Source organism: Mustela putorius, unplaced genomic scaffold (genome assembly GCF_011764305.1).
Source record: "Mustela putorius furo isolate JIRA1106 unplaced genomic scaffold, ASM1176430v1.1 tig00003834_pilon_pilon_pilon, whole genome shotgun sequence".
NCBI classification, from domain to species: Eukaryota; Metazoa; Chordata; class Mammalia; order Carnivora; family Mustelidae; genus Mustela; species Mustela putorius.
In genome coordinates this window covers 137,036,209-137,058,138 of record NW_025421987.1, presented here as the reverse complement: position 1 = coordinate 137,058,138, position 21,930 = coordinate 137,036,209, and the positions used below count along the sequence as shown (strand labels likewise).

The 21,930-nt window shown below is 47.6% G+C and overlaps 1 protein-coding gene across 2 annotated transcripts; it reads left to right on the top strand.

Moving 5' to 3' along the window:
- Positions 1-6,870: 6,870 nt before the first annotated feature.
- CX3CR1 (C-X3-C motif chemokine receptor 1) lies at positions 6,871-21,594 on the top strand. Of its 2 annotated transcripts, none has more exons than XM_004759315.3 (2): positions 6,871-6,954; positions 18,773-21,594. In XM_004759315.3, the coding sequence occupies exon 2, from the start codon at positions 18,782-18,784 to the stop codon at positions 19,850-19,852; it is 1,071 nt and encodes a 356-aa protein (XP_004759372.1). In that variant the 5' UTR covers positions 6,871-6,954; positions 18,773-18,781; the 3' UTR covers positions 19,853-21,594. The 2 variants fall into 2 exon arrangements, with proteins under 2 accessions (XP_004759372.1, XP_004759373.1); XM_004759316.3 differs by having other exon boundaries at positions 6,875-7,020.
- Positions 21,595-21,930: the final 336 nt, after the last annotated feature.

Genomic DNA, 21,930 nt, shown 5'->3' with positions numbered 1-21,930 from the left:
CTGATGCAGGACTCAGGCCCAGGACCCAGGGATCATGACCTGAGCCAAAGGCAGATGCTTAACCAACTGAGCCACCCAGGCACCCCAAAAACACTTTTGAAAAGGGGATTTTAAGTGACTTTTCCGTTTAATCCACTCAAAGTATTTAAAGATATGTCTCTTTGGGGCCAGTTCAGATTTGAGGATATTCCGAATTCGTCAGAAGTGAAAATACTCACTGTTCGGAAACGGTCTGAGGTATAGTCACCAAATAGAATGCTGAAACCTTTGAAGGAAGCCTGGCGTCAGCATGTGGCTTGGTTTAAGCTGAAGTGTTACTGCAGACTCCATTACCAAGAAGTGTACCAACTGAGTAAAGTGACTCACAATCGCTCCCTGGACACCAAGTGTGCCCTTCTTGCCAGCTGTCACTTGAGGACCTATCAACATCCCTATGGGATAGCCAACAGACCAATAAATGTCCTCTAAGGGCACATGCAAGCCCAAGCCTTCATTACGTGCAAAGGTGGATTGAAATGTAACTGGGATTTACTCAGAACTGATTCTTTGGACAGCTGATTGAAGCAGAAATAAATATTGATATACTGTTACAGAATTGAGAGACAAAGGTGGCTCTGAGTAAAATAGAGATTGATCTATTATAACAAGATTTTTTTTTTGCTATAAAAGAATAAAAGCCTACAAAAGTCCCTAAGAAGAAAGCATCTCACTGTAACAAGATAATTGTTGTGCAGAAACCCTGCAATCTGACTTGCCTGTATTCACCTATGATCACAGCTACAACTTCACATTGTCCCAGTTTGCAATGACAGGTGCTGCCGAATGGCTGTTAATTTCAGATGCTCTGCCTGTGATGAAACTGGATGGTCAAACATTTCTTTCACAGTCTTTGCTATCTTTGTACCTTATAATGTACCTTTGATGCAAGTGTCAGTCACTTCAGGTGACATTATTGGTCCTAACGGATTAAAAAGCATATCTGAGGGCGCCTGGGTGGCTCAGTGGTTAAGCCGCTGCCTTAGGCTCAGGTCATGATCTCAGGGTCCTGGGATCGAGTCCCGCATCGGGCTCTCTGCTTAGCAGGGAGCCTGCTTCCTCCTCTCTCTCTCTGCCTGCCTCTCTGCCTACTTGTGATTTCTCTCTGTCAAATAAATAAATAAAATCTTTAAAAAAAAAAAAAAAGCATATCTGAGGTGCCCAAAATCTTGGTTGAAGTCCATCCAACCGAGGAGGTTCATCAGGGGCTAATCTGGGTGCGCCGAACATCAAACCCCACTTTCTGTTCATGGTCCAATTATAATCTGACATTAAACAGTACCCACTCCAGCCCCCGCAGCACACCATGACCCCATAACACCCTGCCATCAGTTTCTTAGGGTCAAGGGGACCTGATGCAGACTAGTGGGGCTGCCACTGGATTTGCCCCACTGCCTTTGTACTTCTCTATGAAGTTTTTGTTATGTTTTGAATGACAGTGCTCGAAGTAAAGAAGATCCTCCTGGATATATGAGTTCACCCACCACTACTAGAATCACTGAAGCCACCTACAAGCTCACCCTGTAGACGAGCATATACACAGGCAACTGGCTGACCTCGCAGCTTTTTTTTTTAAAGATTTTATTTATTTATTTGACAGGGTAAGGGAGAGAGAGAGCAAGCAGAGGGAGCAGCAGTCGGAAGGAGAGGGAGAAGCAGGCTCCTCACTGAGTGGGATCCCTGGACCCCGGAATCATGACCTGCCCGGAAGGCAGACAAATGCCTAACCGACTGAGCCACCCAGGCATCCCAACAACTTATTTTCTTTTCTTTTTTTTTCAGTATTTTTTTTTTAAGATTTTATTTATTTATTTGACAGAGAGAGATCATAAGTAGGCAGAGAGAGAGGAGGAAACAGGCTCCCCGCTGAGCAGAGAGCCCGATGTGGGGCTTGATCCCAGGACCCTGAGATCATGACCTGAGCCGAAGGCAGAGGCTTAACCCACTGAGCCACCCAGGTGCCCCCCAACAGCTTATTTTCAATAGGTGGTCAATGATGGGGACCCAGGAGCTCTACTTTATTGCCCCTGGATGTTGAGCCCTAGACCATCCTGACAGCAGCAATGAAAAAACTGTTTAAGAGCATTGCCTGTGAAAGACAGCTATTGTGTTTTTTTCACTAAAGCAGACCCTCCAGAACATCAGAAAGCAATATAAAGACATCTAGGAATTAGTTTGAATTCCTTATGTAGTTCAAAGTGTTAAAATAAAAATATTTTTATAACTCAAGTTGGCAGTTCATTTGTTCATTTTCCATTATTCTCCATTAATAAGTTCTTACATGGCTGGGAACACACACCATGTTTGAAGGGACCAGAGTGGAATTTTTTAATATTTCCAAGAAAATAATTTAATGATGTCTAAAAATATTTTATCCAAAAAGCTCCTGGAGCTCTTGGTTAGGTCATTACCTTTGCACTAGAGAGGAATGTTTTTGTCCCTGTTAAGCAGAAATTATGAAATAAGCCTAAGAAATTGCAACCAGTGGTGTTAAAATGTAAACATTAAGGCAGAGGGAACAAGTAAATAGCATTTCTTTTGTTAGCTTTATTTCTTTCTACCTTCGCAATTTTCTACATCTGGTCCTTCTTCTCTTTGTGGGGGAAGAAGAACTAGGAACCTCCTCCTGCTTCTAAAACCTTCTTGTATAATGATACCGACTTCCTGGCTGCAAAATGATCCCCAGCTGCTCGTTGTTCCTAAATCGGCCAGATCTTTCACCGATTGGAGAGTGCACCAATTCTGTGCACTCTCCATTAGCAAAGTCACCCTCCCCTGACATCCACCCGCTCCAAGGCCCTCTCCCAGCTTTCATTCAGAATCAGGAAGTTCCAGCCCTGCCCTGACCCTTTTCCCCCTGGTGGCTGAGCACTCACTGCTCCTGTCTCCTCATTTCCTCATCTGAAAACATGAAGATGAAGATCAAAAGGAGACCTCACGGGCTATGTACACATTCTAGTCCCCAGGACAAAGGAGCACCTGACATGCCTCTGCTCCTTCCCTTCTACTCCAGCAACTTCCCCTTACGTCCACTCAACCACTGGTGTGTTTTTCTGAAGATGTCACTTTTGTCCAGTTACTCCCTGACCCCAGGTTTTAAGCACGAGACACAGCTCTGTGGTCTGATTAAAAGCAGAGACAATAGTTTCTCAACCTGTTTCCATGATCGTCCTCCGCGAAGGTCTTTTTACACATTGTATTCTTAAGCACCTCTCATGAAATTTTTACAACACAGATATGCTATCTGTTTATGGACTATGTGTGTATCTGCACAGTAGACACAAAGCACACGAATCAATGGTCACCCCCTGGGAAGCGATGTCACCCCCCCCCCCCCCCCCCCCCGCCGCCCCTCCCCTGAGGATACGTGGCACAGACCAGGAAACCTAAAGGCTAAATACAATCCTGGCTCTGCCATTAACAAACTTTGTGGCCTTGAGCAAGTTTCATCACCTCTCCTCCCCTCAGTGTCCTCATGTGTGCCACAGGTGCTTCTGGGTCACTGGGTTACGTGAGTTCATGCACACAGAGGACTTAGCTCTCTGCCTAGCATGTTTGCTATTCTATGTAAAGGTTTGCTGTGCTTATCCCCAAAGCCCTCCTCAACCTGTAGCATAAAGTGGGAACATCCTAGCCTGGCCTTCAAGGCATAATTGTATCCTCATTTCCTTTTGCCGGGTCTCTCTTACAGAGCTTTATTGAAACCAAGTCTCCAGTCCTCGCCTACCTTGTGTGTCTGTGCCCATCACTGCCAGGCTGTCCCCACCATCCCCACGGCTTCTCTTACCTGGAAGCCCACCCAGCACCTCTTCCCCCTCCACCCAACAGAAATCAAGCTACAGTAGGTAGGCAGTTACCATCTCAACTGGAAGAGAAACCGAGGGTGACAAGAACATACAAGCAAGTATGGGGAGTACAAATAATTCTTATCCTTCACTGACTTTTGCTGGTGTTCCCAGAATCCCATCTGTAAGGTGTCTCAGAGATCCCATCTGGGTCATCAGAAACTGTCGGGGAAGTAAAATAATTTTCCCTCTACTCTTCTGAGTTCTAGGCTGAGGCTGTTGTCATAAAAGACAGATTGCCAAAAGAAACACAAAAAGGTTATTAACACATATGTGTCGTATACACATGGGAGGTAGGCAGAGAAAAATGAGTGCCTCCACAGAGTGGTTTAGAATTCAGACTTAAATACCAGCTTCCTAAGGAAAGGGTGGGGGTTGTTCTTCTGACAGAGTAAATGATTTGTAGGAAAGCGAACAGGTCCTTAGAAGAATAGATGGGAGGTATGTTGGTTTGTGACCAAGTGTGTCGGGGTGTGGTGGGGACTTCCAGTTCCTTCTCTTGTGACAAATGTCAATGATCCCTGGCTCTCGAAGCTCCTGGGGGAAAGATCTGTGACAACCAAGCTCCTTTTAGAGGCTCTGTCTTGAGGCAGACAGGGAGAGGTCAGAGAATGCCCCCGCCTCCGCATTTGCTACTTCTAGAGGACCTACAGCTCACAATAATGGATCTAGCCACGCAGAAAATTTGGTGCTCGTGCACTGTTACCCTTCACAAGGAACATCTCAGACAAAGGGTGAAGCCAAGGGGCTGTGAAAGTGAGAGATGAAGACAGGCCCAAGGCAGCACAGCATGGGAGCACTGGAGAGGGAGGAATAGGGGTCCAGGGAGAGGAGGTCCACAGGGTAGAACCTGAGGGGCCTTTTCCGAGGTCGGCAGAGGTGTGGCCTGAGTGGGAAGGCTATCAATCTCCCAGCTCTCAGAGGACACCGAGAATGGAGAGCCCCAGCTGCCCTTTCCTTGGCCCATTTCTCAGGGTGGTATCTGCAGCCTGAGGAATGAGGTCATGTCTCCCTCAGTCAGGGCCATTGAGCAGGCTTGCTCACTGCCGGCTATAAAATGGTGTGCTCCTCAAGCTCACGGTTCCTCTCTCATCATGCAACCTCCTTCGTGTGCAAGCATCCATCTGGGTCCACCATGCACGTCCCTCTGGAATTTGGGAGGCCAGGGAACCGGCACAAGCATGCCACTCGTTGGGCTGTGAGTCACAGTCCTTTCTGCTGCCAGCTCCTACAGGGCAGCAAAAGCCTGTTAGCATCAAGGAAGTGAAATCAAAGCCAGGTCCCCCAGCCTGGTGAAGTGGGAAGAGAAGAGCAGCCCAAACATGCACTTGGGGTGGGGGTGGGGTGGTTAGAACAGGTTAGGCCATCCAAAGGGGTGGGATCATGCCAAGGCCACACTTACAAACCTGGGACTGAAACTCACAGTGAGGGGAAGCTCTGGAGGGTTTAGGCAGGCACTTGCACTTGGGAAAGCACTCTCTGGCTTCCAGATGGAGGAGAATGGTCAATGGGGTAAAGGGCAAGAGGTGTGAAGGACACAGATGGGCACTGGAGGTTATTCAGGCCCTGGCTGGAGACAGGGAATCAGAACACAGAGGTAGTCAATGACGTGCAGTGGATGAGGTTGTCCAGGAAGACTGTGTGACCGGAAGAGAGAGTGTCTTGGCAGGATCCCAGAGAGGAGTATTCAGAGAAGCAGGAGGGGAGTCTCAGGCAGGCAAAGGGAGGTTGAAGCAGCTGGCCCCGCTGGGTGGGCCCTGGGACAGGTAGCTGTGGGGTAGAGATGAGGAAGGCAGGCATGGGGGAGGGGTGCTACAGGCTCCTGGCCAGAGGGAAACAAGGAAGGGAAACCGGCTGCAGACTTCCTCTAACGCCAGCAGGTCACCCAGCCTGGGCCACTGCAGTCCCACTCACAGCTCTGTCCTGGCCATCAGGACAGAGGAGGCCAGGTGGGGAGCACACAGGACAGCCCTGCCTGCTACGACACAGCTATGAGGACCACAGGGGTGCTGGGGCGCAGGCTACAAGACATGCAGCAGGGAGCCAGGAGGGCCTTAGAGGGGTCCCTGACCCTTTAATAAAGGTGTGCTGGGGGTGCTAGACCCAGGGTGGGCCCCAGCTGAGGGAGCCATCAGTAGTGTTTGCCTTGTAGGTGAGCCAGGCGGGTAAGGAAGCGGTGGGAAGTTAGTGAGGCCGTGGCGGTGGAGGTTTGGGCTGCAGAGGGGCAACAGGCCTGCCAGGGCCAGGAGCAGGAGCTCGGCCCAGAAGAGTCGGGTGCAGCTGCTCCCCCCCAGCCGGAGCAGCGCGGGCTGTGGGAGACAGTGGGGAACAAGTCTGTGCCAGTTTGCCCCAGAGACATATACCTTAGACTTGACCACAAGGTAGAGGGAGCCTCTAAAAGCCCTGGAGGAGGAAGGTGGGGAGTAAAAAATTTGGAAGCTCCTACCAGGTGTCAGGTACTCACTAAAGTTTTTGTGCCAAGCCTTCTCAAAATTCATCAATTTAGGATTTTATGATCAATTTTAGGATCAATTTCCTAAGAATTTCATCAAAATGCAGAGTCTCATTCAGTGGCAGGGCTGAGGTGCTGCATTTCTAGTAAGCTCCCAAATATGTCCTCTGAAGAGAGAAGCTACAGTTCATTTACTGTGCACCCCAGTGCAGCCTGGTGAGTGCTGTGGACCCCTTTTTACAGGTGGGAAAATTGAGGTTCAGTGGGTGTTAGTGGCTCCTGAGAACTGCACTATTCTCTGCCCTCCCCCAAAGGTGGCAAATAACACGGCCTCCACATTGTTGCTTGCCTGGTGGGTCTGCCTCCGGCTCTGTCCTCCAGGCTTGTGAGTTTAAACCCCCCTGCCATCAGCTGGCCTTCAGCCTGGGAGGTTCTGAACCTGCCTGCGGCAACATCTAAAGATAGTCTACCTCACAGGAAACCCGCTACTATTGGCTAACTTTGCAAATAAAGATGCCCTCAGAGGGAGGGAAAAGGAAATACTCTGTGACAGAGGCAGGGACTGTGGGACCGAGTGGTTGATTGTCACGTCCGGAGGTTTCCTTCCCAGGCCCTGCCCAGGTAGGAGCAGAAAACTTGCCAGCACCTGTGGGCTCGCGAGGCGGGGCATGGTGGCCAGAGATCACGGTGGGTATGGATGCTGGTTTGCTTTCCACGCTAAGAGAGACCATTTCCCCAAAGCTGTTGCAGCCTAACGTCCAAGGGGCTTGAGGGGTGGCAGGCAGCGGGTGATGAGACCATCGGTGATTGTTCGATGCAAAATACCTTTAGAAACATCGGTGATTACATGTTAGGGGCATGGAGAACTGCTCATGGGTAGGTATTACCTGAAAGAAGCATCATTTAAAATTGGATACGGGTGAGAGTGAGGATTTTGTAACTTCTTAAAGTGAGAAATAGTAACAAAGTTATTATTTTGTTTAAAAAGAGTTCTTATCCTTTTGGAGACCCACACTTACCTGTTCATGGGTGAAATGGTACGACACCTGGATTTATTTTGAAATAATCTAGCAGAGCATGGAGTGGGGAATAGATGAAATCGGGACCATGAGCTGCTAATTGGAGCTGTGTGGGGCGTGTTTGGGGGTGCTCTCTGCTTTTATGTATGTTTGAACTTTTTATAATAAAAAATGTTTAATATAGCACTTCCATCTTACATATAAATATAATTACACTTGATATAAATATAAAAACATGAAGTGCCATTGCACGGGAACGGGTGAAAGCCAGCTGTGTTTGATTCTGGGACGTTGGATGGTAGATCATTTGCTTCTGTGTTGTTTCTCTTTTTCCCTTTATTATTGTTGGTGGTGGGTTTTTTTTTTTTTTTTTTTTTTTTGGTGCCACCTACACTTGTTATAAAGAGCACCTACTGCATTTACAATGACAACTATTTCAATGAATAAATTGCCAACACAAATTCGATGTTCACTATTAATATATGCTGTTATAATCATTGTGAGGACTCGGGCTCAGAGGGTTTGTGTTGTGGGAAAACAGTCTCAGGGATTCTGAGCAGACACATGCTCAGAAATGGTGTGCACTCATGGGTGCACCAGAGGAGGAACTACATGGAGGTCCCAGGCGAGGACTGATGAGACCTGTCATTTCTCCTTGCTTGACCTTTATCCGGCCATCTTGGCCTCACAGATTCTGCGGTCTCTGCTCTGGAGGTTCTCAGCCGCACTCAGAGAAAGGCCAGGGAGTTTTAGGATTTCCTCTCCCCGCAAAAAGGCTATTTTCTTTTTCAAATACTTCAGGTAGAAAACTCACGGTAGAAAAGTTGAACCTAAAGGAGAAAAAAAGACTGGATTGTCTGAGAAACAGACTAGAAAGTTTCCCCTGATGCCTCCCCACCCATGGTTCAGTTGTTTGAGCCTCTGACTCTTGGTTTGGACCCAGATCATATCTCAGGATGCTGAGATCCAGCCTAGCGTTGGGCTCCAAATTCAGCGCAGTCTGCTTGTCCCTCTCCCTCCCCATCTGTTGCTGCCCCTGCTCAGTGTGCTCTCTCTCTCTCCTCTCTCAAATAAATAAATAGAATCAGAAGAGAAAGAAAGAAAAGGAAGAAAGGAAGGAAGGAAAACAAAAGAAAGGAAGGAAGGAAGAAAAGAAAGAGAAGGAAGGAAGGGGTAAAAAAAAAGAAAGGACAAAAGGAAAAAAACAAAGAAAGCCCACGAAGCTTCTGCGGGCTTCCAGGGTTGCATGGGGGCAGCTCACCCCATGCCTGGGAGTGCCTGGGAGGGGACTGGGCTCTGTAAGAGGAGCCACGTGACAACTGGGCACCCCTGTGTGAGTGTGTGCATGTGTGCGTATTCATGTGTACGTGCACAGGTTTGGATTTGCTTGCCTCTTAGCTTGGCTTCATTTCACACGTTTCAAGAGCCGGGCAGGATGTGGCTCTTGCTCATACCCCCAGAAGGGAGCTCCAACGGCGTGTCAGCCCCATGCTGACCATCCCCGAAGCCAGGCTCCACAACTGTCACTCTCTCTGTGGGTGGGAGAGGCGGCTTTGCTTATAATGAAGCTCTGGCTCGGCCCTTGCCTTGCTGAGCCTCGGGCATTGCTTTAACATGAATACTGGCCATGAGTTGATCGTCGATGAAGCCAAGTCAGGAATAGGTTGTGTATCTGTGAGTATTAAGGACAAAGTGTGTACAGTTCTGACCACACTGTCTGGCCATATCTGGTGCTCAGTAAACAATATGTGTTGTCATTGTGGGAAGCTGAAGATCAGGTTTGTGCACCTTAAGACTACTAATGACGTTCAAATGAGGTTGTGAGGGGCAGGGAGAAGGGGTATGCCAGACCCCAGCCAGGTCAGAACCAGCTTCCATTCCTTACCCCACCCCCTTCCAGGAGACCCCTCATTCCCACCCTGGCCGGGCTGTGGAAAGGCAGCAATATCATGTATGGTCCTGGCCTCAAAGACCTCCCTTCAGCTTACCCAATCCCCGACCTGACCTCTGACCTGGAACAGAGTCCTTGGCTACCCCTGTTTTACTCAGGCCCCAAGATCTCCCCCTTGAAGATGGCCAGAGTCAGCACCCACAGCAGCGGAGCTGGACAGGGACGGGATCTCCCGCTGTCCTACAACAGGTCACTGTTAGGAGGAGGTAGAGCCCAGAGTGGCATAAGGCCAGGTTCTCTGCTGGCTTTTCTGGGAACTTGCTCGGATTCCCAGCAGCACAGTCCAGGGATTCCCAGGACTTGCCTCACCGACTGCCCAGCAGCACCGAAGCTGGGGCTTCCAGCCGAGTCCTGATACTCCCTGCCCTTGGTGGAGACTCAGAATGCCCTGGTTATCCCAGGGGGTGCCACAGTCGGGCCTCAACCACCCCCTCTTCTGATCTGGCCAAAGAGCAACTCTACTGGGTTATGTATCTTTGCAGGGAGGAAAGCCTATAGCACATCTCTATAAATACATATTTTAAAAGATTTTATTTATTTATTTATTTTAAAAGATTTTATCCATTTATTTGACAGACAGAGATCACAAGCAGGCAGAGAGGCAGGCAGAGAGAGAGAGGAGGAAGCAGGCTCCCCACTGAGCAGAAAGCCCGATGCGGGGCTTGATCCCAGGACCCTGAGATCATGACCTGAGCTGAAGGCAGAGGCTTTAACCCACTGAGCCACCCAGGTGCCCCAAGGACTTTATTTATTTATTTACTTGTTTTTATTTGAGAGAGAGAGACTCCGCACTGAGAGCAGAGCCTGACGTGGGTCTCAATCTCACAACCCCAAGATCATGACCTGAGCCAAAATCAACTGACTGAGCCACCCAGGCACCTATCTTTAAATATTAAAATAAAAAAAAATTTGCAGGCCCTCTTTGCCCTTTTCCTTAAACCTATGCTCACTATGAAAATACAGCACACTCAAAGAACAGTGTGCAGGTTAACACCTTATAAATCAACTTCCACCAAACCATCAACCAGGCTACAGGAGAAACCCAGGCTGGCCCCCAGCAGCCTCCTTTATGTCCCTTCCTGACTGCCCTCCCATCCTTAGAATTCTACCACCTAGATACGCATCCCTAAACAATAAGCATTATCGTTGCCTGTTTTTTACCATCAGAGGCATGGATTCACACAGTAGGTCTTTTTTGGGATCTGCATTTTAAAAATGCATCCCATGCTGTGGGAGATGTAGATGCGCATGTACAAATGTTCATGACGGTGCTGTCCACAGCTACCCAGGGGTGCATTGACAGTGGAGGAGATGACCGTGGAACATTCACACGGTGCCTGCCTATTCAGCAATGGCAATGAGCAGACACCAGCCTGGATGTAAAACTTCTAGAAATGTACAGACTCAAGCAAAACTGGTACCTAACCACAGGTAATTATCAGGCACGTTTCCACCAGACAGTTTCTATTTCTGCAAACAAGATCATCGCATTGCTATCAGTCTCCCAAACTTACAGAGCTGTGTACTGGCCAAACAATGAAAGGGGGAGGTAGCTCTGAAAGGTATGCTAGCCAGGACACTAGCACAGGGCAGTAATTCCCCCCCTCTTTCAAAGTCCTATAATTTTCCTACAGTTTCTTAGAGTGGAATCTGAGGGCCCTCTGTTCACCTCTCTTCTGCCTTCTCAGTCGTTTCTCTGCATCTTTTCCTGAACCTTCCACACAGACTAAACTTGACTTCTGTGAAGACTCCAGGAGCATGCCAGCCACTTCTATTCCCACCATCCTCACCTCTGTCTGTTTCTAGTATATTCCCTCACACTCCCTTTGCGGAGCCCTGGTCCTGGGATACATCCCTGTGTTTAGACTCTCAGTGCCTTTGGCTTCAATACCCCCATCCCTGCTTCCCACCACCACATTTGTCTATCTGGAAGATCCCCCCAGCTTTAAGACTCAGCTGAAATGATACAATCCTTTGGTTTCCCCTAACTTTTCTTATATTCTGCTACTGCACATTAACAGTAACTTGGAGCCTGTATCTTAGCCATTCTTACCTCCACCAAATGGAGTACAGTGCCTAGCGTTGAGGAAATAAAATTAAAAGTAAGATCTCCAATCCAGAAAAGACTCTCACAGAGATAATAGAGAAGGAAAACACTTTTATTATTAATGAGGTATGAAACCAGAATGTGGTGCACATCTCAGACAATCTGCTAAGAGATTGCAGAGATGGGGTAAAAAAAAAACAAAAAAACAAAAAAAACCTCACCTTTTCGTACAGCCAAGCAGATACAATCCATAACATGAGAGACACATACCTAGTCCTCACATGAGAGAACTCGACAGTCACACACAGTCATCCTAACTTTACCATGGGAACTGGGATGACCATCTGTGCTAGCTGACTAGCTTCATCCAGAGAAAAAATAGACTCATATCTTTATGATGAGAGGTATCTTTGCAGCTTGGAACAAAGCACCTACTCAAGTTAGTATCCTACCCTTCCACAGAAACTGGGTGACAGGGGCGCTAATTCGTTGTTTTTTTTTTTGTTGTTTTTTGTTTTTAAGATTTTATTTATTTGAGAGAGAGAGAGCACAAGCAAGGGGAGGGGAGAGGGAGAAGCAGATTCCCCACTGAGCAGGGAGCCTGACATGGAGCTCAAACCCATGAGCTGAGATCATGACCTGAGCTGAAGTCAGCCGCTTAAGGGACTGAACCAGCCCCATGGGCCCTAATTCTTGATGTTTACTTTTCGAAGAGAGGGCCCCCAGGTCCTTGAGAAAGATTCCTGGGTCATAAAGCTGACAAAAGAGGTGATCACATTTTCAAAAGGACACAAACCCACATTTCAGAGAGAGGAGAATGTACTTCCGGTGACAAGTTTTCTAAAGTAAGCATTGAAAGAATCCCAAAGTAAGCAAAAAAGAATCCCTTCCTTTACTTTCAAGGAGGAGAAGTAGGCCTCTTAGATATTATTTTTATTTGTCCTTTTTTTTTTTTAAAGAGTTTATTTATTTATTTGACAGACAGAGATCACAAGTAGGCAGAGAGGCAGGCAGAGAGAGAGAGAGAGAGGAGGGGGAAGCAGGCTCCCCCTGAGCAGAGAGCCTGATGTGAGGCTCAATCCCAGGACCCCAGGATCATGATCTGAGCCGAAGGCAGAGGCTTTAACCCACTGAGCCACCCAGGTGCCCAATTTTTATTTGTCTTTATACAAGCATATGGTTAAGATACATAACAGAGGGGCACCTGGGTGGCTCAGTGGGTTAAGCCTCTGCCTTCAGCTCAGGTCATGTTCCCAGGGTCCTGGGATGGAGCCCCACATCGGGCTCTCTGCTCAGCGGAAAGCCTGCTTCCCCTTCTCTCTCTGCCTGCCTCTCTGCCTACTTGTGATCTCTCTCCCTCTGTCAAATAAATAAATAAAATCTTTTTAAAAAAAGAGACATAATAGATATTGGCTTAGTTAATAATTAATTTAAAATCCTAAAGTATTTCCCTTCAGAATTTCACAGTGTGGCAGAGATAAGTGAATAGCTTAGTGTTCTTAGAAGAGGAAACGAGATGTAGGTGTATCAAACCCTAACCCACTGCGGCTTGGATGAGGGGCTGGCTCATCGAGCAGCCTCAGGGCTGTTTTCTCCCACTGCTGGTCTTGACTTGAGGTGTCCATTTTGGTGGGTGCAAACACTGGTGGGTGGGTGAGGCCACGTTGTCTCAGGTGGGCTGCTTGCTGACACAGAGAGCCACTTGGGTCACTTGCACAGGGGAGGGGCTCCTAGGTGTAAATGGCCCTTTAGAGTTCCTCTGTGTGCAGTTTGGGGCCCCTGAACCTGCCTCTCCTTTCCCTTCTCCTCCTCACCTCTCCCTGCATCCCACAGGGTGCCTCAGAAAGTTGGCTGTCTTTATACATGGGAAAACCATCAGGATCTGGTAAGACTCCCGCGCCCAAACAGCGGGGGTTGTGGGCTTGGGCTCAGACCCAAAAGCCTCCTATCTACGACAAGGCAAAGCTCAAGAATTGTCGGGACCAGAGTCAACTGCCCCAGCTCTCTGTCTCCAAACAGAAACCCCCTGAATGCTGGCAGACTGTGAGCCCAGAAGTTTCATGTTCATGAGCAGTCACTTCCCTTGACGCTAGGCCACGCTCTCACTGACACAGGACTTGTGTTGTGCTTGGAGACTATTTCCTTCTGCTTGGTTCTTGTTGAAAATGTAAGCATGCCAGAGCTGGCTGGGCCCTTAGGGACAGTCTGGTCCGATGCTTTCATGTTACCTATGAGGAAACTGAGGCAGAGTCAGAGTGAGCTGCCCAGGGTCTCTGAGCTGTCAGTGGGATGTGGGGCCCCTGTGAAGCACATGGCTCAGAACAGCATCACCCTGCCCTGTTTCTTGTTAACTTTTTATTTTAATTCCACTATGGTTACTATGCAATGTTGTATGAGTGTCCGGTGTACCAAATAGTGATTCAACAATTGCATTCATTACTCAGTGCTCATCATGAGAAGGATATGCGTCACCATATAGTTGAAGGCAGAATATTAGCCTACAGCTTTCAGCCTCTTCTCTGGAGAAAAGAGTTCCAATTTTCTTTGCCAGCATTGATGAGAGCTATATTCTGGGGGTCTGGCAGTGAGGATCCCCTAGTCATGGCTGGAGAGGTGAATATCTCCCCACTTCATCTCCCAATTACCAGCCTTTCCCCCCAGGGTCAGCCCTATGGGTTCTGAGTCCAGAGGGGAGAAACCCAGCACAAGTGTTCAGGCTGGCATCACGGGTCATCTTCTTTCCAGTGGGGACTGAGTCTACTATTTCTCCATTCTAGATCTAGAGAAGTGGTCTGCGATAAGCTTCAGGCTTCTGCTCCAACAGGAAGAGCCTGGTGTCAGGCCTGGAGCATGTCTCTGTGGAGAGGCTCATGTGGGCTGAAATATGGGCTCGGTTGCTCCTTGGACGAGTGTCCTGATCTCTCCTAGCTGCTGTTGGTTCTGTCACACAAGAAGGGCAACCATTCTCATGGAGGGCTGTTGAGGGAAAGAAATAGGGTCTTGTGTACAGAGCGAGGCACTCGGGGTGTCCGAGAATGGCAGCCTCCTCCCCTTCCATACTGGGCTTGCCAAGGATAGCTTCAGGCTCTGGAACATTCTCAGCATGGTGTCACCCCCATGGAGAATGTTGGAGTCCGGGCTTGAGCAATCTTTACCATCCTCTAATTTCCTTTGCAAAGGAAAAACTTTTCTTGGTGTTAGAAACCAACAGAACCTCAAACCTGGTCTTCACTCAGGGTTCTAAAAAGCCGTAAGCAGAGAGCAAAGGAGAAAAAGCCAACCAACACAAAACAAGGAAAGATGCATGGGGTCTAGCAGATAGTAAGCAGAATATGAAGCCAAAAGATGGGGGAAGCAGCCTGAAAAGGATGTGGAACAGAAGAGGAAAGTGGATGCAGGCCACATAAATGAAAGGGGAAGTAGAGAACAAGGAAGCTGATTGGAAACAATGGGTAAATGATGACCCAAAAACAGTTGAAAAATAAACGAGCAGACCTGAGAAAAGGAAGTGGGCCGGAGGAAGCAGAGAAGGAGCGGAGACAGAGGCAAGCGAGCAAGTTGACAGAGCAGGGTCGTTTCTACTGGAGTATGAAACACACGTGTGCACAGAGCTCTGCGTCTGGGCTCAGCACATGTGCGCTCAGAGCTCTGCGTCTGGGCTCAACTCAGACTTTTGCAGTTCAACACCATTTAGCTTGTCCCGCACGCATCTCTCGTCTCACAGTCCCATCTGTAGGAGACTAGGCTGAGGAGGCCTTGCAAAGAAGGCTTATCTCCTTGGATCCCTGCACTTGGTTCCTGCTGTCCTCAGGGGCCAGGAATGCCTGTGTCCAGCCAATCAGATCCCTGGTGGCTGTTCAGCCTGCCCAGAAGCCCACTGTCAAGGACTGGCCCTGCTCCCGTCTATTGCCAGGAGGCCCCATCATTAGGCTTGTCTCCCAGTCATGGGACATCTCAGAGGATCCAGGAATAATAAGAGGAATAATAAGCTCAGGCCTACCCTTCCTAAAAAGGTCCTTCTCTTGATCAGTCTGTCAAGTTCAGTGGAATAATTCAGTGACATCCTTCCTGGACATCAGGTTTCTGTTGTAAATGGTGCCCTCGCATGCTCTAGGCTTCTTAACCAGCAAAGCTGGGTTCAAACTGGTGGTGGGCTCAGACTACATAGAAGCCTGGGCCACTCCCAGCCATGCAGTGAGGCATAGCTGGGCCCTGATGCTGGCATGGAAGAGCGTTTTGTCACGGCAAGCTGTGATTTCTGACCCTGGAGAGCTGGTGGGTCTGTGCTTGTCTCCAAGGGTTCTGCAGTGTGGCGAAAGTGACTTCTGCTTCTCTATGTCTTCTATTCATTCATTTGCTCACTCACTCATTCCTTTATTCAACACACTAGGCGTCCACTAAGCACTAGGAGTTCAAACAAGGGTCCCTGGCCTGGGATCAGAAAGGACACTCAGGGGCCCTGTGGGCACCTCTGGGAACTAGACAATCAAAAGGCCACTGTCACTATTTCTCCCACAGAACAATTGGGAATGAAAGTTTAGGAGACAGTATTTAGCCTCCTGCAAATATTCCTGTGGCATTTGCTTGGTGCTAGGCCTCTCCCTCTCTGTCAAATACTAGTCTGCAGAGCTGAAGAAGATCCTGTTCCTCCCTCAGGAACTCCCAGTCGAAAGCAGGCAGGGCAGATAGGCTGGCCACACGTGGGCCCAAATGGCAGCCCTGCCACACGCCAGCTGTGTGGCATTGAGCAAGTTACTCACCCTCTCTGAGTGCATCTACTTGCCCATAAAGTAGAGGTAAGTATACTGTTACGTGTTGGCTACCATTTATTGAGCATGCACTATGTGCTGGTTATCATATTCAACTATTCAACTATTTGCTTGTTTATTTATTTTAATTTTTCATATAACTCATATTTTTGTGTATGTTTACTTTTTTAAATTTCAAGTCAATTAATGAATTTTTTCCCAAAATAAGTAATGTGTGTTTAGCAATGAACCTGACAGCTGAGTGAAAACTCAGTAAAAGTATTCTTTACTCCCTTCCTCCCCCATACCCCCAAAAAAATCTGAAAAGAAAATATTTTTTATTTCAGGAAAAAAAATAAAACCAACTTTACAGACCAATGCCTAGGGTGGGAGTGAGCCATAATACAAGAGTTCACAGGAAACCTGGATGATTGCAAAGGTCCAAAGTGCTTCTGCTTCCTTGCCAATTGCATTTATTAAGAGCCTGCTATATGTAACACACCATGCCAGGTGCGCTCCTCAGAATAGCACTGAGCACAGACATGAGAATGAGTTGCAGTCTTGCAGATAAGGAACGTCAGACTCAGAGGTTCCAAGTTCACCCAAGGTCACTTGGCTGGAGAAACAGACATGAGATTCAGCCTCAGGAGAGCCCGAGTCTGCCCACCTGTCTGTTCTCCCTCCTCAGTGACCCAGGGACACACGCTGGAAGATTTAGAGGAGGTCCCTGTGTATGAGCCATGGTGCCCAGAGTGGAAATTAAACCTATATCATGCAGATTTGGCAAAATCAATCCAATGCACCAGCACAATGTTCCTGAGCCACAGGACTGAGCACAGTCCTGAGCACTGAGCACTAAGATACCACACAATCTTCCTTATCCTTGGCCTCCTCTCAAGGCCAACTGTGCCAGCTCTTTCACTGGGGAAAATAGAAGGAGGAAAAGGATGGTAGCTCTAGGTTCCTAAACTTACGATCACTGAGGGCTTGACAATTTCCACTCTCACAAAGCTGTGTGTCTGGGAAGATGTGCCGCTAACATAAGCTACCTGCATGGAGTAGGAATTTCCCCATCTCCCCATATCTCAGCTTGAAACTGACATTGTGTATCTCAAAAGGGGCAGTATATCAGCCATTTTATGTTAACTGAATATTATTGATTAAGGTCACAGCCAGGGTTTCATCTCTGAGAAAAGGGCATTGCAGCTTAAGGCAAAGAAAGCATACACCCTCCCTGGGGGTTGAGAAGTCCATCCCAGCCTGAGACGCCCAAGTCAGAAAGGCTTAACCCACTTTTTCCTGGAAGACTCTGGGGACGATGCAGAGATGGGCCAGAACACAATGCAGAGGCTGGGAAGGGAGTAGCAAAGCCCTGGCTGGGAGGGTGGACACTCACCTTGGCAGAGACACAGTCTTGGTAAAACCACTATGAAAAGGATGCAGTGGGGTGTGGGAACTCCATTGGTTAAAGAGGTGTGAATTTTGTTTTTAGTTGTGGTGGAGAGGGAGGCAGTGACAATCAGGAGGTATGCTCTGAACATACTTGGGGGTTCTCAGGGATGCCTGTATGGGGCATCACAAGAATGAGGAGGAGGCCCCAGTGGGCCAGAGTGAAAGGATTGCCCTTGTTGCCTCTAGAGTGACAAGCGAGTCCTGGCTGAAGAGCTGAAGAGAGAAGGGGACAAGTGTTACTTCTCAACCTGTGCAGAAATATCTTCTCTTTTAATTTTTGTCCTGAAAGAACAAAATTCTTATGAATCACTAGGGCACAGTGAGTGCAGGGCTGGTAATTATGGGATGAATTAGCCACCTGGACCCAGTACAACAGGTCCATACAGGATCAGGCATTCCTTTCATAACAGCAGAGGCCCTCTGAAGGCAATGGCGACACTCCTCTTCATTTGAATTTGTGGGATGGTCATCCATGGCTGTCTGCTTAGAACTGACGGGTTTCCAACTTTTGATGCTAAAATCAGGAAAGTCCAGGGCAAACCGAGAACAGGTGGTCACTCTAGAGTGTACAACTCTGTGTCTTATCCCTTAAGGAAGAGAAGGACCTGTTGGTTCCAAGAGGAAGAAAAAGAGAAAGAGCTCTCAAAAACAAAGATGAGGGGCTTCTGGGTACAGGTCTGCTCAGGGCTCTGTGTGTCTGAAGAGTGTCTGAGACCTCTCTCTTTAGTCTGTCTCCTGCAGGAGAAATTGGGATCCAGAGGGTAGGGGAGGTGGAGAATTGTTTCAAGGAACTTTGGACTAGACATGGGAATTATGGCTGTATCACCTCTTAGCCATACCCATAGTTCTCTCTCCCGTTATCCACACACTGGTCAGCCTTCTGGATAGTTGTTTGAAAATCAAATAAGAAAAGATCTGTCTCAAGCTTCAAAAGGTCTAGATTCAAATGCTAGCTGAGCCATTCACTGTGTAGGTCTGGGCAAGTCTCTGAATCTCTCAGAGACCTGATTTCCTCTTCTGTCAGAGAAATCTATTGCAGCTTCCATCAAAAGTCTGTTGTGGAGATTAAACAAAATGACATGTGTGACATTGAGAAGTGTCATTCATTAGGCATCCAACCAATATTTGTTTCTTCCAGCCTGCTTATATGTGGGACCAGACAGAATCCCAACTTTGTTTCTCTGAGAATTAATGCTGTTACTTGTTTTCCTTTCTGATCCAGGCCCTCACCATGCCCACACACTCCCCTGAATCAATTTTGGAAGACTTTGAGTACGATGAGTCTGCTGAAGCCTGTGATATGGGGAACATCGTGGCCTTTGGGACCGTCTTCCTGTCCATACTCTACTCCCTTGTCTTTGCCTTTGGCCTGCTGGGAAATTTGCTGGTGGTGTTTGCCCTCACCAATAGCCAGAAGCCCAAGAGTATCACTGACATTTACCTCCTGAACTTGGCCTTGTCTGATCTGCTCTTTGTAGCCACCTTACCCTTCTGGACTCACTACCTAATAAGTGAACAAGGCCTTCACAATGCTGTGTGCAAACTCACCACCGCCTTCTTCTTCATTGGCTTTTTTGGAGGCATATTCTTTATCACTGTCATCAGCATTGATAGGTACCTGGCCATTGTCCTAGCTGCCAACTCCATGCACAACCGGACCATGCAGCATGGTGTCACTATCAGCCTAGGTGTCTGGGCGGCAGCCATCTTGGTGGCAGCACCTCAGTTCATGTTCACAAAACAAAGAGAAAATGAATGCCTCGGTGACTACCCTGAGGTCCTGCAGGATCTCTGGCCTGTGCTCCGCAACGTGGAGGCAAATTTGCTTGGCTTCTTGCTACCCGTGCTCATTATGAGTTACTGTTACTTCAGAATCATGCGGACACTGTTTTCCTGTAAGAACCATAAGAAAGCCAAAGCCATCAAACTGATCTTTCTGGTGGTCATCATGTTTTTCCTCTTCTGGACACCCTACAATATCATGATTTTCTTAGAGACTCTTAATCTCTATAACTTCTTTCCCAGTTGTGACATGAAGAGGGATCTGAGGTTGGCCCTCAGTGTGACCGAGACAATTGCATTTATCCACTGTTGCCTCAATCCATTTATCTACGCATTTGCTGGAGAGAAGTTCAGAAGATACCTTAACCACTTATATCGGAAATGTCTGGCTGTCCTGTGTGGCCATCCTGTCCACGTCAGTTTCTCCCCAACTGAATCACAAATGAGCAGGCGGGAAAGCATTTTGAGCAGCAATTTTACCTACCACACCAGTGATGGAGATGGGTCCATCCTTCTCTGAAAGAAGGAATACCCAAAGTCTTATCTCTTGATGAACTGAATGCCCCAAAACAACCCCAAAGCATTTTTGAGAATGTAAGAATGCCAACTGCAAATGCCAGGGCTTTTTGTTTACAAATGATAAAAATTTAACTCAGACTACCTTAATGAAAGAGGAGGTGGGGAGTATTATTCATATGGTGGCTTGCGCAAGAGAGTGGCTGTGCCCTCAAAGTAGAAACTAGGGCTTGAGTCCAGCAAGAATTTCCTCTCTCTGGCTCTCGGCTCTCTGAGTGGTGACACAGCTTAGCCAATAATGAGACACTGAGACCCATCCCTCTCTGGTCCCAAGGTTAAAATTCCCAGGGAAGGGTTTTCATTGGCCAAGTCTGAATCAGATGTCCATCCCCAGACCAGATTGTATCTATGCAGGGAGAATAGATAATATGGCAGCTTCCATTCCAATCTCATGGTTAAAAGTGCAGAGAGACATAGTTCCAAGAAGCTGGAGGGCTGGGTGCTTTTTTGATCTGATAGAACAAGAGCTGTCCATTAACCTATATGTCTGGGCCAACCTCCTCACTGATCACACCAGCCAGCACACCTTGCCAATCTCCTTTCCCTGAAACCCCTTTCTATCATGCCCCCAAACTTACAATGGTTGCCCAGTGCCTACTGCATCAAATTTGAGATCCTCCATCATGCAGTCCCACCAACAGATTTCCCATTTCTTCCCCTTTCTGAAAGAATCCCTCCTCTCAGCCAGCCAGGTCTCTTCCATCCAGCCATATGCATCATCACCTGCTTCCAGACCCAGGAAGATAAATAGAAAGAACCCTGGCCCAAACTAAGAAGGGATGGCTTCCATTCCCAGCTCAACACTTGGCCCACTGAGTAGTAGCTTGAAGACAGCTTCAGCTTCCTCATCTGCAGAATGGAGATAGAGGTACTTTTCACATAAGGAGCATCCTTCCCAGCATGAGGAGCCAGCCACCAACTCTTGCAGGTCGTATCCCTCTTATCTGGTTCCCAGACTTCAGCTTTCCCCTCTATCTGGCACAGTGCTTAAGGGGCAGTGTTGGCAGACTTGGCTGTGTTATTCGAGGGAGCTCAGATACAGAGGAGGCTGGTTCCTACAGTGGCACTCAATGGACAGTCCTGGATATATAAGTTGATGGTCCTCCCTGACCCAGCCCTCCAGACTGCCTTGAATGTTCTTTCCAATTGCCTTGTGGCAAGCCCCTTCCCATCTGGAGAGAACCTCCATCATTCATGCCACTACCAACCTGGAGAGCCAGGGTCCCAGGAGCAGCTTTCTCCCCTTTTCAGTAGACATCTGGGTTGTTCTAATACTTTAGAGCTTGAAAAACAATTGTAATGCTAAAGAGAATGTCACCTATAACCTAAGCATGTAATACCTTCATTTTTCCACCCAGAACTTGTTCACACTTTCACGTTTAGAGTTGAAAGCATCATGTACAGAATGTTTTGTAATCTGCTATTTTTCTCTTAACATTAGACCACAAATAGTTCCGTTTCTGTATAGTTTTTAATGATGGCTTTAGAAGGCTCTGTCAGGTTGTGTACTCATTGAAGGCAACTGACTCACCGCTGTATTTCTGACACCCTCTTGGCAAAGTCAGTAAGTTGGTTTAAACGAGAGAATGAATTATGTTCCATCAATATCAAGTACTGTAATTTACTCACCATTATCCTTTGATAAACTTGTTTCCAATATTTAACAAATACATATTACAGTACTTATGTCTGTGTAATTCCTTTTCTCCTCTTCAATGATTTCCTTTGGATAGATTATTCATCATGGGGGTCACTGGGATGAAGGCACAGGAAATGTTTGGCTTTGGACACATACACACAAAATTATTATGAAATCATTATTGCACAAAAATTATATGCATTATGTGGGCTCAGATCCAGAGTGGTTCCAAAGATGAGTAAGGCCTCTGCCTGCCTTGATTTAACATTCAGGTGCAGAACAGAGAAGTGCATTAATTGGTCACAGAGGAGCAGTCAGACCTGAGTCTTTAAGGGTAAGGAGCTCTCCTGACAATGGAGGAGATGGCATTCTAGGCTCAGTGA